At 37.7% G+C, this 16,266-nt stretch overlaps 1 protein-coding gene across 5 annotated transcripts in view; it reads left to right on the top strand.

Annotated features, from left to right (window-relative positions):
- The window catches only part of Grm5 (glutamate metabotropic receptor 5), a 547,664-nt gene that overhangs the window by 519,310 nt on the left and 12,088 nt on the right, over positions 1 to 16,266 (top strand). For 4 of the 5 annotated variants that reach the window (XM_004868207.3, XM_087212259.1, XM_021247174.2 and 1 more), the window contains one exon: positions 12,548 to 12,643. The exons of the other annotated variant lie outside the window; for it this stretch is intronic. In XM_004868207.3, coding sequence (XP_004868264.1) covers positions 12,548 to 12,643 — 96 coding nt within the window. The remainder of the gene's footprint in view (positions 1 to 12,547; positions 12,644 to 16,266) is intronic. 5 annotated transcript variants of the gene reach the window in all.

Raw genomic sequence — 16,266 nt, 5'->3', positions numbered from 1 at the left:
ATTTGCTTAGAAACACCAACATTAGAAATCCATCTATTGTAATTGTGTATGATTATAATAGACTGTAAAACATTATCCTAAAACCAGGAAAAGTGTAATTTCCTTATAAACAATAGAATGCAGTAGAAAGTCAGTCCCTCATCATAGCCTTGATTTTAATCCCCTTCTCCTAGTACCATGGAGTAGAGAAGATTCTTTAGAAACTTGTGTAAAAACACAACATAGTGGATCCACAACTTGCCAAGGCTGCTTTCCTCTACAACTAATGCAGTGAAGCACGCTTCTTCTCTCTTTGCTTTTTCCGCACAAACATACAGGGTCTAGGAACACCCCAACATCCCTTTCTTACTGCTACTTCCCCTTGTTTTTGTTAAAATCAAATGTGATTTTAAAACCTGAGAGAAATAACCTTCTTTGCAAAATTCTAAAACACTTTATTTTTCCTAAATAGTACAGAAAGAGGGCAATGCAAAAGAGAAGGGCAAGTTTTATCTGGAGCTTAGATAAGAGGAATTAAAAGGGCACCAAAGGCAGAGAAAGAGGTCTACAGGAAGAAGGATGGTGGCCAACAGAGCAACTGGGGTGAGATAAGAACTTGTGAATGGAATCCTGTGCACCTAAAGGAGGAAAGGCCAGATTAGACAGACTTAGATTCTGATGAATATTGCCTCATTACTTGTTTTAACCATGTTCACAGCTACATTCATGCAAAAAACGTTTGTTGAATTCCTGCTGTATACCAGACCTTATGTCAGGTGCTTATTAAAACAGACATTTCCTTGTCCCTGTGAAGGTTGTTCTACTAAGACAGATAATGAACCAAGAATCAAACATAGGTCTAGTTCCAATTTGTAGTAGGTGTTATGAAAGAAGAGAATGAGACCCTACTAGAGACTGACAGGTACAACAGGCTGAGATGAAATAAAGAGAAAAGAATCCAAAATCCAAATGATTTTGGTATCATTTTCAAATCACAGCAGTGTAAATTAGGTGTGTGGGGCCAAGAAGATCATATGAACTTGATCTAGAACAGGCAGAAGTCAAAGATTAATTAATTTACAAGATTTAATAAACATGATACCAGCCCCATCCCTCACGAGGGCTCATGGTGTTATAAGGAGACATGGAGAAACAGGACAAAATACTGTCTCAGAACTATCTATGAAAATACCTTCCTGGTTATAAAAGTTATTACTAGAGAAGGTATGAAAATAGCATTACTGCTTATTAAGGTCAAGCATTCTATGTGGATCCTACCAGATCTCTTAAGATTTCACTTTACAGCCTCTTGTTACTTTTGCTACCTTGTGCACACCATGTTGTTTCTCCTCTGAGACGCCTGTCTGCCAACCACCCTGCTTTGGAGCCAGCCAATTTTGGACTGAAACCTCTATGAGCTGTAAGAAATTCATAGCAAATGAAAAATGTTGCATCAGTGTAAGATTTCAGAAAAATACTGAAAGAGAAATCCTTAAGTTACACTGCACAAAATGCACTGTTCCAGAATAAAATGTGATTGGCCAGCTTCAGCCAACAACTACTTTGGCAAGAAGAAGGCAGGATTCTTTAATTGACAGTTCTCCTCAGGATTACTGCACTGAGTAGCCAATAATTCAAAGAAGAATTCAGAGTGCTCTTAGGAACAGAAGGGAGCATTCCATTCCATCAGCAAGTGTGTGCAAATCCCCGGGAGCAGCTGTGTGGCCTAGATAAGAACAGTGGCAGATGAATCCCAACCAGGGCTTTGCCCCAACCCCAGAAGCTCGGGCATACCTGCCCAAGCCAAAGCCCTGCCCACAAAAGAACTGCACAGGCACACAAGCTTCAGCCAGAGGCTCACCATTCCATTGCCCACAGCTAAGGACCCTCCTGGAAAACAGCTACACAGGCACACAAGCAATACCCAGAGGCCTGCCATGATACCATTGATAAGCAGGTGAGACCCTAGGCAAAGTCTCTGCAGACAACAGGAACTAGGGTGCACAGGCCGCAGACAATAGGAACTAGGGTGCACAGGCCCCAGCCAAAGGCCCTCCCAGACAAGAGCTACAAAGGGCCCCCAGTGAGAGACACACCTAGATGCCATCCCAACTGTGCACAGGCCCCAGCCAGAAGGCTGCCCAGACAACAGGTCAGCTCAGGGATCCAGAAGGCCACCACACTGAACCCAGAAACTGGTGTACGGGTGAGCAGCAGAGTACTGCTCGGTGGCTTGCTGAGAATTCAAGACCACTGGATGAGCAAAAAGTCACCTCAATAAAGGCACAGGAGGCTGAATCTATTAAAATGAGAAGACACGTAAATAAGACTCAAAAGCAGAATTCCAGATCACCTAAGGCAGGCAATCCCAAATGGCAACGAGATGGAACAATCTGATAATCAAACACCTAGACTCCGTGAACTAGCAATGAAAGAGGGCCTGGAAAATATGAAATCAGAAATAATTTCTCAGATAACAGAGATTTTGCCCATAGTACAAGACATAATTAATAAATCTAGAGCAGACACAGATAAAAAAATAGAGCAAAGGAACATGATGGAATCCCAATGTAGGAAAGAAATGGAATCCATAAAACAGATGCAAACAGATTTCCAGGAGATTAAGAACTCCACTGAAAGCTTACGCAGCAGAATGAGCCAATGTGAGGATAGAATTTCAGATATAGAAGATAGGATTGCAACTAGTGACCAGGACAAGAAAAATTTCTTAAAAATAGTAAGGGACCATGAGAAATCATTCCAACAGCTGCTAATTGATGCAAAGAAGAATAACATCAGACTAACTGGAGTCAATGAACAGGAAAGAGTGCAGATGACATAAAAAAACTGTTCACAGGAGTAGTGGCAGAAAACTTCGCAAGCAGAGGAAAAGAACCAGATGTACAGACAAGTGAGGCATAAAGGATTACAATTAGCCTTGATCAAAAATATTGACACACAGGCATATAATTGTTAAGATTCCAGAAACCCAACAGAAGAATAAAGTTCTACAAGCAATTAGAGAAAAGAATCAAATCACATACAAAGGAAAACCCATCAGAATCACAGCAGACTTCTCAACACAAACCCACAAAGCAAGAAGAGCATGGATTGATGTATTTCAAGCCCTAAAGGAAAACAACCTCCAACCCAGATTTATGTACCCTGCAAAACTATCTTTCAAAATTGATGGAGAAATAAGATACTTTCATGAGAAAGAGCACCTTAGGAACTTTATAAATACCAAACCAGCACTCCAAAAAATTCTAAACAATATCCGAGGAAAAGACAATGAGGATCACAACCCCAGGTAGCCCTTAAGAATGAATCCATTGGGCACAAAAAGAAATTAAAGGCAAAGGGGGAGAATCCAACAAAAAGAAAATGTTATTCACAAAGATAAGTCGATACATATCAGCTATAACCATCAATGTTAATGGTCTCAATTAATCAATCAAAAGAAACAGACTGGCAGAGTGGGTCAAGAAGCAAGATCCAACAATATGCTACATACAAGAAACACACTTAATTCAAAAACAAACACATAGACTGAAAGTGAAAGGGTGGAAAACAATACTCCACGTGACTGAAACAAGAAAAAGAGCAGGAGTAGCTATCCTCTTCGCAGATCAAGTGGATTTCAAACCAACACTGATAAAGAGAGACAAAGGAGGACATAACATCCTTATAAAGGGAACAATCCAAGAGGATGCCAATCCTTAATATATATGCACTAAACACTACTAGGCCCAACTATATAAAACAAATACTAACGGACATGAAAAATCATATAACCACTAATACAATAGTAGAGGGGGACCTCAATATCCCACTGTCACAAATAGATAGATCAACAAGACAAAAAACAAATACTGAAATACTAGAACGCAATCAAACTCTTGATAAAATGAACTTAACAGATGTTTGCAGAGTGTTCCACCCCACAAAAATGAGAATATACATTCTTTTCAGCTGCACATAGGACATTCTCCAAAATAGACCACATAATCACTCATAGAACATGTTTAAATAAGTCCAAAGGACCTGAAGTTATCCCCTGTGTATTATCAGACCATAGTGTGATGAAATTGGAGATCCGTAGCAAAAGAAACCACAGGAATTTTAAAAACACATGGAAACTAAAAAACACACTTCTGAATATCCAATGGGTCACAGAGGAAATTAAAGAAGAAATCAGACAGCTCCTATAATTAAATGATAATGACAATACAACATATCAGAATCTATGGGACACAATGAAAGCAGTCTTACAAGGGAAATTCATAGCAGTGAATTGTCACATTAGGAATACAGAGTGAGCCAAATTACACAATCTGATGCTGAACCCCAAGCTTCTAGAAAAAGAAGAGCAGGACAAACCAAAAGCGCATACAAGGGAGGAATTTATAAAGATCAGGGCAGAAATCAATTCAATGGAGACTAAGAGAACAATACAAAAAAATCAATGAAGCCAAGAGTTAGTTCTTCAAAAGAATCAACAAAATTGACAAACCCTTAGCCAACCTTATCAGAAAAAGGAAAGAAAAGGCCCAAATCCATGCAGTTAGGAATGAAAAGGGTGAAATTATAACAGACCCAACAGAAATCCAGAGGATCATCAATACCTATTTCCACAACCTATACGCCAATAAGATGGAAAACACAGAATAAATGGACAGATTCCTACATACATGTGAATTACCAAAGCTGAACGAAGAGGCCTAAAAATTCTAAACAACCCAATATCAATCAATGAAATTGAAAATATAATTAAAAACTTACCAACTATGAAAAGCCCGGGTCCTGATGGCTTCACTGCTGAATTCTACAAGACATTTAGAGAGGAACTACTGCTACTACTGTTTAAATTCTTCAATGAAATTGAAAGGGAAGCAATACTCCCAAACTCATTCCTAGAAGCAAGCCTCACCTTGATCCCCAAAGCAGAGAAAGACCCAACCAAAAAAGAGAACTATAGGCCAATCTCACTAATGAACTAGATCCAAAAATCCTTAATGATATACTGGAGATAAAATGGAGAAAATCATCAAGAAGATCATACACCCTGACCAAGTGGGATTCATCACAGGGATGCAGGGATGGTTTAACATATGCAAATCAATCAATGTAATACACTATATCAATAGAGCCAAGGACAAAAGCCATAAGATTATCTCCATAGACGCAGAAAAAGCATTTGACAAAATCCAACATGTATTTATGATAAAAACCCTACAAAAAATTGGAATAGATGGTCTCTACCTCAATCTGATAAAAGCCATCTATGAAAAAACAAAAGCCAATATCATACTAAATGCTCAAACACTGAAATCCTTCACACTAAAAAGAGCAATAAGACAAGGATGTCCACTATCACCATTTCTGTCCAATACTGGAAATATTCACCACGGCAATTAGACAGGAGAAAGAAATAAAAGGAATAAAGATAGGAAATGAAGAAGTCAAATTGTCATTATTTGAAGATGACATGATACTCTATATAGAAGACCCCAAGAACTCCACCAAAAGTCTTCTAGACTTAATAACCAAATTCAGTCAAGTAGCTGGATACAAGGTCAACATACAAAAATCAAAAGCTTTTCTGTACACGAAAAACAGACTCACTGAGAGAGAAATGGGGCAATCAATTCCTTTCACAATAGCATCCAAAAAACTGAAATACTTAGGAATCAACCTAACGAAAGAAATCAAAGAGCTCTTCTCTGAAAACTACAACACTCTGAAAAAAGAGATTGAAGAGGATATCAGAAAATGGAAAGACATCCCTTGCTCCTGGGTAGGAAGAATCAACATAGTGAAAATGGCCATACTTCCAAAACTGCTATATAGATTCAATGGAATCCCAATTGAAATCCCAGCAGCATACTTCATGGACCTTGAGAAAACAATCCAAAAATTCATTTGGAACAAGAAGAGACCCAGAATAGCAAAAGCAATACTAGGCAATGAAACAAGGTAGGGGGTATCACAATCCCCAACTTGAAACTATACTACAAAGCTACTGTGATAAAAACAGCATGGTGTTGTCAAAGAAACAGACTTGAGGACCAATGGAACTGATTAGAAGATGGGGAAACAACTCCAAACACACTCAGCCACCTCATCTTCAATAAAGGAGCCAAACACCCTCACTGGAGGAAAGGTAGCCTCTTTAATAAATGGTGCTGGAAAAATTGGGTTTCAACTTGCCAAAGATTAAAACTAGACCTATATCTCTCACCATGCAGTAAACTAAAATCAAAATGGATTGAAGATCTAAATATTAAAATAAAAACACTAACCTGGCTGGAACAGAGGTTAGGTAGAACTCTTGAAAACATTGGTGTAGAAAGATTTTATGAACAAAACCTCAGTTGTCCATGAACCAGCACAATCAATCAACAAATGGGATTTCTTCTTACTAAAAAGCTTCTGCACAGCAAGACAAACCACCAATAGTATGAACAGACAACCCACAATGTGGGAAAAAATTTTCACCAGCTGTCCCTCAGACAACGGTCTACTATCTAGAATCTATAAAGAACTTTAAAAAATCAGACCTCCCAAATTTAAAGATCCAATCCAAAAATGGGCATCTGAAATGAACAGATATTTCTCAAAGAAGTAGAAATAGCAAATAAAAATGAAAAAATGTTCAACATCACTCATTATTCAAGAGATGCAAATGAAAGCAACACTGAGATTCCACCTCATCCCAGAATGAATGGCTGCTATCATGAAATTAAACAGTAACAAATGCTGGTGGGGCTGTGGGGAAAGAGGAACCCTACTCCATTGTTGGTGGGAGTGTAGACTGGTGCAACCACTGTGGAAATCAGTATGGAGATACCTCAAATAACTAGTATTGGAAGTCCCATTTAACCCAGCTAGCTATTCCCCTGCTGGGTATCTTCCCCCCAAAAGTAAAAGAATCGTACCGCAGTGATATATGTGCACACATCTTCATAGCAGCACAATTCCTGATAGCTAACACTTGGAAGCAACCCAACTGCCCATCAACTGGAGATTGGATAAAGAAAATGTGGGGGTTTTTTTATAAAATGGAGTATTACTCAGCCATAAAGAACAAGAAAATAGCAACATTTATAGCTAAATGGATGCACATTGAGGCAATACTCAAGTGAAATAAATAGGACACACATGTGTAAATACCGAATAGTTTCTCTAGTGTGAGAAACTGAAAGCTTAAATCAGGATTAAAAGGTATAATAGATAATGTGAAATAGGAAGAAAAGGTGTAAAGTGAAAGTGGGAGGGGTAGGGGAAAAGAAAGTAGGGAATGGAATTAATATGAGAAAAAAGAAAAAAATGGAAACAAGGTCTTTGTGGATGAGGAGGTGTGGAGGGGTTGAAGCAAGGGGAGGGGAAGGGGGAAAAAATAAGAACCAAGATGGATTATGTAAAGGCGAAAATTTCCAATGATGAATGTCATTATATTGTATACCTTAAGTGTACCAATAAAATTAATTTTAAAAAAAGATTTCACTTACAAATTGGGAAGTTGTAACTCAGACTGAATAAGCTACTCTGTGAACATAATACTGTACATCTAGCTTCTGATTCTCTAATGGGGTCACAGGTAAATTTTGGGAAGCAGAGGTAGGTCCAGGATTTTTGTTTCTTTCTTCATTTAATTTTTAATTGTATATATTTAGGGAATATACTATGGTATTTTAATATATTTATATAATATGTAATGATGAGATTAGGATAACTGGCATATCCATTATCTCACACATTTGTCATTTCTTTGTGTTGGAAACATTCAGAATCTTCTCCACTACATGATTTGAAATGCACAGCTAAGTGCTGTAAACCACACTTACCCTACTGGGGTACAAAACATTTGAAATTATTCCTCCTATACAACTGTGCCACTATTCATGTTAACTATTTTCTCTCCATGCCCCTCTCCCCCATACTTTTCCCAGACTCTGGTTACTACACTGTTACTCTCTACTTCTATGAGGCAAACTTTTTAGCTTCTACATATACATAAGAACAGGCAGTAATTATCTTTCTATACCTAACTTAACATAATGTACTCTATACTCTTCTATCTTGCAGAAAATGAGAAAAATTCTGTTTTTTATATGACTAATATTCCCTTGTGTGCCAGGCTTTATGAAAATTGAAGTTCATACAATTTGGGACATTTTAAGAAAGGCCGCAGCATAATAATATGAAAATAGGGGTGAGACCCTGTAAGAGGCTATGGTGAGGGGCCTGATTCTCTCTCAGCTTCAGAGCAAATCTGCTTCCATTAAGAAGTGTGAAGCTAGAGCTACATCTGTCTCCAGACAGAAAATCAAGCTGCTATTGCAAATTGTAATGAAGGTGACCATACAGGAGTGCTATTACTGTCCAATAGGGTAAAAAGACTCAGGAAAGAGCAAAGCCTGTGGCTCAAGCCAAAGAGATTATAAAAAAGAATGCTTCAAAAAAATAGAGCAGTGTCCCTTAAAGGCAGAACTAGACCCAACAAATGGTACAATTAATGTTTGTAGATGGCATTCCAGAAAGAAGAAATCCACATCATTATTAACAAATCTGATGTCCTTGGGAAGAAGACATAATTTCCCTGTATCTTCCTTTATAAAACAGGGATAGTAATAATACCTAATGGTTAAATTAGAAAATTCAGATATGTAGTCAAAACAGTGTCTAGCATATGCCAAGTGTTTGGAAAATAATGACTTTTATCGTCATTGTTAGCCAATTTCATCTGACTTCAAGGCCTTTGAAGTTGTTCATGTACAAAAATCAAAGAAGAAGTTCCCACTGGAAAATAATTCATCTGTCTTAGGAATAAGATAAACTCTAAAATGCCAGAAACTTTAACTAATACCTTATTGAATTTTCTCCAGCCTGATCTTGTTTTCTTACGAAGTTTCTCCCTTTAGTCAACCTTGTATTTCTCCCTGAACCATTTCCCTATTGAAGATGATGTGTAAGTTTTTAAAGCATCTGAAGATTGGTTTCAGAATTTGTATCTTCCTGGAATTATACTGATTATGAAACAAATAGCAAGAATAAGGGAAAGTACACAAGGAAGAGACAATAACAAAATGATTTGTATCATTAAAACAAGTTCTAGCATAAGTACGATTAAAATACATCCTTTGGGAACTCTCTGGAAGGTAAATGACAATCTTTACTCAATACAAAACGTAACACATTTCCATGATATTGCTATGCTATAATTTATTAATGTACTCTCCAGTGGTTTGTTCTTGTGTTAGTTTTTGACATTTTCTGTAACATGGAAGGGAAAAATCTTTGTGCAGAAACCTTTGAACATCTGTTGAATTATTTCCCTAGAATAAATTCCTATGAACAGAATTACTCTGTTATTATGGCTGATTCTCTACATTTTAATTGCTTATTTGCATTGCTTCCCCTCCTGTCAACTTTTACCTTTATTTTTACAGAGCATAGTGTAATAAGTTCCTTGGCAGGAAATACTTTGAAAATTTATGTTCACTTCTGCCATTATCTTATGGGGCTATTAATCATGCTCAATTTTTTTAATCTGAATTTTTGGATGAATCAACTTGGTATTTCAAGTCTGGGCAAAATATTTTATGGGTTTGAGTGAATGGAGAACACAAGTTTTGCTGGAATATTTAGAAAACTATCCCATAATATTTACTTATTTATTCATTCATTCAAGTTTGAAGGATGAAATCAATCTAGGAAATTACTTTGCAATGTTACTCTGTAAGAATGAACACTTTAAATTTGGTATTACTCTCTCTCCAAACTAAATGTGCATTATGACTTTCCTTCTGCCCTCATCAAGCACTTTCCTCTAATCATTTTTACTTAGAAAGCTGAAATCAGTTCTCCTGCCAACACTCTGGAGCTGTTGAAATCTTCTCATCTTTGTCTGTCTTCTGATCCCACAGCATCTCACACAACAACACTAGCTGTCAGTTCTTCTCAGCCTTGCCTCTTACAGCCTCCACATTTTTGATCTATTCTTGTCTGAGTTAACTGCAGACAGTGGAAGGGCATTCAGTTTTCATGTTATCAGAGGCCCTGAAGGGTGATTTATTCTACTTAGCTGTTATGTAGTCAAATTTGACCTTTAAAAAATAAGTTTATTTTATGCTCCAAACCTACCTCTACTAAGTACACACTATTATCTTTATTTATGACCTTTCTTTCAAATGTGTTAACAAACTATTTCAATAAGGGTTTTTTATTAGCACACAATGAAGAAAAAAGTAAGGTGTCAATAAAGAGCATGAGATTTGGAGGTAAAACATTTGGTTTCTAATCATCCCACATATGTGACTTACTAGCTAAGGGGCTGCGATGGAGTATGAAACCTTTTGAGCCACAGTTCCTTATCTAAAGGGTGAGGATATCAATTACCCTATTGAGTTTCTTGAAGGAATTAAATGGTAAGGGAAGAGTTTTTCCATTATATTGTAAATGTTATTTAAATATATATGATACCACAGCTCCTCTCATCACTTTATAATTGCCAGGATCAGAAAGTAAGATTTCCCTAAAGGAATAAATACTCTCTTCTGTCTGAGCTTCTTGACTTCAGAATTTCACTGCTCCCCAACCATTTTTCCTAATTTCCTGCTGACCATAAGCTCCTTCCCTGTCTTAGTTTGTGCAGGCTGCTACAATACTACCCAAAACTGTGTGACTTATGAACAACAGTTATTTTTCACAGTTCTGGGGGATAAGAAATTCACAATCAAAGAATTGGCACTTCAGTTTCTGGTTAAGGTCCACTTAAAGTTTATAGATGGTGTTTTTTTGCTATGTCTTTACCTGGTGAAAGGAGCAAGGAAACTCCCTGAAGTTTCTTTTTTAAAGGGATAGAGCCAGTTGATGAGGGCAATGCCATCATAGCCTAATCACCTCTCAAAGGTCCCACCTCCTAATATGATTACCTTAATGATTAGGACTTCAACTTAGGAATTTTGGGGGTCTGCAAAACACCAGACCATAGAACTGTCCAAATTGGTTATTTTACTCATTGCCTGTTGAATACCAGAAACACAGATGAATTGGAATCATATCAGGCTCCAGTTTTATAGGTGAAAAGATACTAAAACCTCAGTCATGGATCCCTGAAAGTTCAATGAAAAGTTCTTTTCTACTAATAGGCTTGTGACTTTGATGAAGTAAGTCTTGGTCTCTTAAATTAGCAAATGGGAAGAATGGTGGTTTTCTATCTACCCAACAGATTTAAATTGACAAGTAAAAGAGATTATGTCTGTAAAAGAATATAAACAAAAAAAACTGTCATTGATGCATAAGGACTCATCTTGATGTATCTTGTAGGAAAATAATATTGGGAATCACCCAATCTATCTTTCCTTCCCTCCCTTCCTCCCTCCCTCTTTCTTCCTTTTCTTTCTCTTTACTTCCATCCTTCCTTCCCCTTTCTTTCTTTTGAAGTACTGGGACTTGAACCCAGTACCTTCACATTGAGCTACATATCGAGTCCTTTTTATTTATTTATTTATTTATTTATTTAGAGACAGGTGTCACTAAGTTGCCTAGGCTAAGCCCAAACTTGTGATATTTCTCCCTCCACCTCTCAGGATTACAGGCATGTGCCACTGTGCCTGGCTTATTTATTTTAGATGAAATACTTAGTACCCTGTGGGAGAGCCAAACTGCTAATTCTAATACAAAAGCTAGTGGATCACATTCCAAAATGCAAGCAATCCAATACTGACTATCGGCTTTAATTTAATAGTTACAAGAAACTTTCATATTCAAGTAACATATCTTCTCTCTTTTGGTATTACAAATGTCTAACACAATATTCAGACATAGTAACACTAAGTGAAGTTTGATTAGGATAAGTTTTAGTTTTTAAAAGCCCAGATAATGACGGTCAGGAAATTAGCTCAGTGACACTGCACCTGTTTTGCAAGCGCAAGGTTCTGAGTTCAATTTCTGGTACCATAAAAAAATCAACAAAATTGATAATGAAATAATGAAAGCCAACACATTATAGGGACTAAAGTGTGGATTATAAATTTTGACTTTATTTTCAAAGCCCAGCCCAACCACTTTTGTTTGCCTTTGATCAATTTACTTAACCTTTACTTCATCAGTTACATGGAAATAATAATACCAAAGCCTCTACTATATAGGTCTGCTGACAGTATTAAACTTAAGTAATGTTCTAGAATAGTGTCTGATACCTGGTAAGCGCTAAATTGGTTGTAATTAATGATTAATATGCATCTTTTTTTACATGGTAGAACTTGCATCCTTTTACAATTGACTATTAAGACATGATGAATTCACAAATTAATCAGGAATGAAAAAAGGGATGGATTACATGTGGTTTCATCCAGAAGTATTAAAATCATGCTCAATATTTTTCCAAACACCATCACAAATGTGGAATCAGTATCAAAGGTCAGGCAATGCACTGAGAAGCAAGAATGCCTATTTTGGCATGAGGTGACCCTCTCTGTGGTCATGACTCCTTCTCAGCCTGGCAGTTAAAGCACACAATCACGCCTTTCTATTTGCTCCTGTCCTTGTTCATGCTCACCAGGTACAAAGACAGGAGACTGGCCCAGCACAAGTCGGAAATAGAGTGTTTCACCCCCAAAGGGAGTATGGGGAATGGTGGGAGAGCAACAATGAGCAGGTAAGCAAACTGTGAGTGGCTTGAGGTGGTGTGACATAAATGTATGCAAGCTAGAGGAACAGGTGGCTCCCTGGTCTGGGTCCTCTCTCAACTATGCGTCCCATACTGTGTATCCAATCTGGGCCACAACTGTTTTTTTGTGTGTGTTTGATTTGTAAAACTCATGCCATCCTCGTGTGAAGTAAAGGGAGCCTCCTGTCCCAGATGCTGCTATCCCTCAGGGTTGTGCGCTTTGCATGTCTGAAGCCTTAGCTAAGTCAGTCCTCTTTGAGTTTTAACTTACTGATCTAATGCTTTTGGAGTTTGCAAAGTGAAAGAGATTAGAGGAAATTCACATTTCAGGGCTATTCAATCACTTAATAAAACAAATCCAAAAGCTTAGGATTGGTTTTGAGGGAAAGATCGCAATTGAGGGAACACTCCAGCTCCTGATGCCAGACAAGCTTGGAAATTAATATGATTTACTTTGAATGTAACGACATCTCACAGCCAAGAGCAAACCAGTGGACTGTATAGGCAACAGACTTTTCTTGAACTGAAATCAGTAAAGCTCATCCTCCTCTAGCTACTGTACCTTTGCAGCTCCTTTACTTTCTTGTGTTGTTGATGAATATTCCCTGTTGCTGCGCTATGCATGTTCCTTTGTACTAGGCACTTCCAACTGAGTTGTTCTCGCTAAATTGGGGAATTTAGAACTATAAGCATTAACTGAGCTGTGTTGCATGAAATGAACGTGCTTATTTGCATGGGACTGGGTTTCAACAAAAGGGCTCTGCAGATAAAGGCAATCGAGACAGTTAAGCAGTTCCAGAATGCTCGAGAAGCCTTAAGTTGAGAAATCACTTAACACAAACTACCTCTCCACTTCTAATTTTTTGTGGTATTTCCCAATTCATCTGTGATACAGAAGTGTAGAGGAAAACTATTGCACATCACCCTGGATTAGAGAAAGAGAGAAGACCAGAAAGTAGAGTGTGTCCATATGTGTTTGCATCTGCTGAGAGTAGAGCTTGAGACCCAGCTGCATAACATGAAGACGATCTCACTGAATTCTGTTAAAATTTCATCCCAGAACACTGTGTTTGCTTTCTCAGTGGTGGGCTCCTTCTTTTTGTCAAAATAATGAGTCACTCCTTTCAAAGACCACTGCATGGCACAACTGTTAGAGGCAATTCACATAGTAGTCTGTGAAATGGTTCCCAAAACTATGCAGTGCACAGTCTGAGCAACGATAAATAGTAGTTCTGGCCAAAAGGTTGGCCAATTCTATCCATGGCTCTCAGAGACAAGCCAATGAGAGTGTGTACACATGTTTAGGCACACACACATATCACAATATATGCATATATGGGGAGTACTACTGGCCTTCTGCTCATAATCTCTTTGTACAGCTATCTTTGGATCTCAGTGTTTCTGGAAGGTAGGACTGACTGGATTATTCTGTTGGAGTAACTCAACAGACTGCTATTGGAACTCCTGGTTTCTTTCACTTAGGTTACAAACTGACCTAATTCTTGTACTTGCAAATTGAACAGACATCACTGCAACAAGGTGGATAAAGCAAAATTGACTGCACTATATGAGGGCTCAAGGGATCTATCCCAAGTAACTTCTGATTTGAAATCTAAAAGCTCAGAACAAGTGACTGCCTATTAAACATACTGGAAAAATCATGAATGATAGAACCTAGAAATCTGTTCGATAATAAGTTTTCAATTTAGTGAGTCTGCAAACTGGTGTTTTGAAATAATCCACCTATCTAGAAGATGACATGGATCTGTTTGTGGTAAAACCATTACATTTCAACTCTGTCATGTAATGTTCACAGGAATGTTCAATTAATGCTTAGAACTCTCAGATCCGATTAGTTCAGACATTAAATTTGCTCAAGGCTGCCTTGACTGAGAATGGGAGTGGGGAGTACAGACAGGATGGATCACAGGATGTAAACAGACACCAAATCATACAGACTATGTTTCCTTGGGTCAAATCCAGATCTAGAGAGGAAGGTAACTCAATACAGCTGCTCCAGGAATGGTCCAAGTTTTTCTACAGCAGCAAAATTCCACATAACTTTTGTTTCCTTGTTTGGGTATAGGAAAGGTAGTTGCCAACACTTATGACAATGATATGTCCTGCTGGGGAAGAGGGGAAAAGATTATTTTGTGGAAGTAATGATCTCAGACCCATAGATAGGCAGAGTTAATTGGGAACAAATGATCCTTTCTAGTTTATTTTCCTTCTCATTTCTTTAGCACTAAAAATCTGATGGGGTTAGTTGGGTTGAGTCCTTCAGTGCTCTAAAAAAGCTTTCCTTCAGGTAACAGAAATGTTCTGCAGACATACAAAGCGGGGGGAGCAACATTCACAAGCCCTTTGTGTCTGTTATGCTCTCCAGTTTCTTATTTGATCACATGAATATACACACAATAACATTTATCTGGGAGTAATAAGGTTAAAATGAGTATTGAGAGAAAATATATCAAGGAAATAACTTACATAAAAATAGTTTCTAAGTAAAGGACTATGGTAATTAATCACAATTTTCTTACTCTAGAATTGAAGTGCTGGGGAAAAGATAACTGTGTATGTGAGGTGACTGCTGGTACTTTTAGTATCAACTAGTAAAGCTTTCTTTGTAACACACCCTCACATCTCCCCCAGCTGCTCCCTTAGTCAAGCCTCACATTTACTCTGCAGAGATCTGGGCTGGTTCTGTGGCCTTTACTGAACATCCAGTCCTAGGGATGCTCAACTAACCCCAAAAAACCAAGAATTGTTCACTGTCTCATGTACCTAAATTTCCTATGGTGAAACAATAGAATGAACAGGACTACATAATTGTATGGGATGATTCTCCTAAAGCCAGGAGTCATAGGAGAGAAGAAAAGTTCTGGGCTATTAGTTCATCTATAACATTGTCAGGGCTTTAACAGATGCTCCCTCACTTCTGCCATCCTCACTCCACCCCTTCATTGAGAAAGAAATGAGAATTTTGTATGTACTTAACAACACTCTAGCTTTGTAAAATAGTATGTTAAAGTTTTCCCATTATAGGAAAAAGATTTTCTTCTGTCTGAATATAATATAATATGTTGCCTTTTTGTATGTTCAAAGTGGACAATCTAAGGGATTTTTTAAGAGCTGAATCTTACTGATTGCAGGAAAACTGAAAGACAGCCCTAGACAGGCAAGTGCTGAAAGAACTGGAAATTCCTTAAACTCTGTTATTATGTGAATTCATACCAAGAAGTTCCACCCTCTGGAATGAGGATAACCTCAATAATGAATATTACCACCTCCAGCCTCAGCAGGGACATGCCATGGGCCTACCTGAGGGGGGAGTCTGCATTCTGATGTGCTCATGCTGTGCTCCATGAAGAAGAATCTTACAAATTCTGCACTTCCTAGTCTCTCTTGGAAAAGGGGCTTCTTTATTCAAGAAAAACTGACAGATCAGTAGTCCTCCACTAGTGCTAGAAGAAAGGAGAGTGGTAAGGAGTTATTTTTATGATGAACAAAAAGAAAATTTTTATCGTTACTATTTTATGGTATCAGTAATGTGTCATGTTAATTTCAATCATTAGAGTAAGTGATTTTCTCCAACTATATGCTATATCTAA

The sequence above is a fragment of the Heterocephalus glaber genome, unplaced genomic scaffold (assembly GCF_053883595.1).
Source record: "Heterocephalus glaber isolate CG9 unplaced genomic scaffold, H.glaber_assembly_v1.0 deba00001429, whole genome shotgun sequence".
NCBI classification, from domain to species: Eukaryota; Metazoa; Chordata; class Mammalia; order Rodentia; family Bathyergidae; genus Heterocephalus; species Heterocephalus glaber.
The sequence above is the reverse complement of the archived record's forward strand: the minus strand, read 5'-3'. Positions and strand labels throughout refer to the sequence as shown.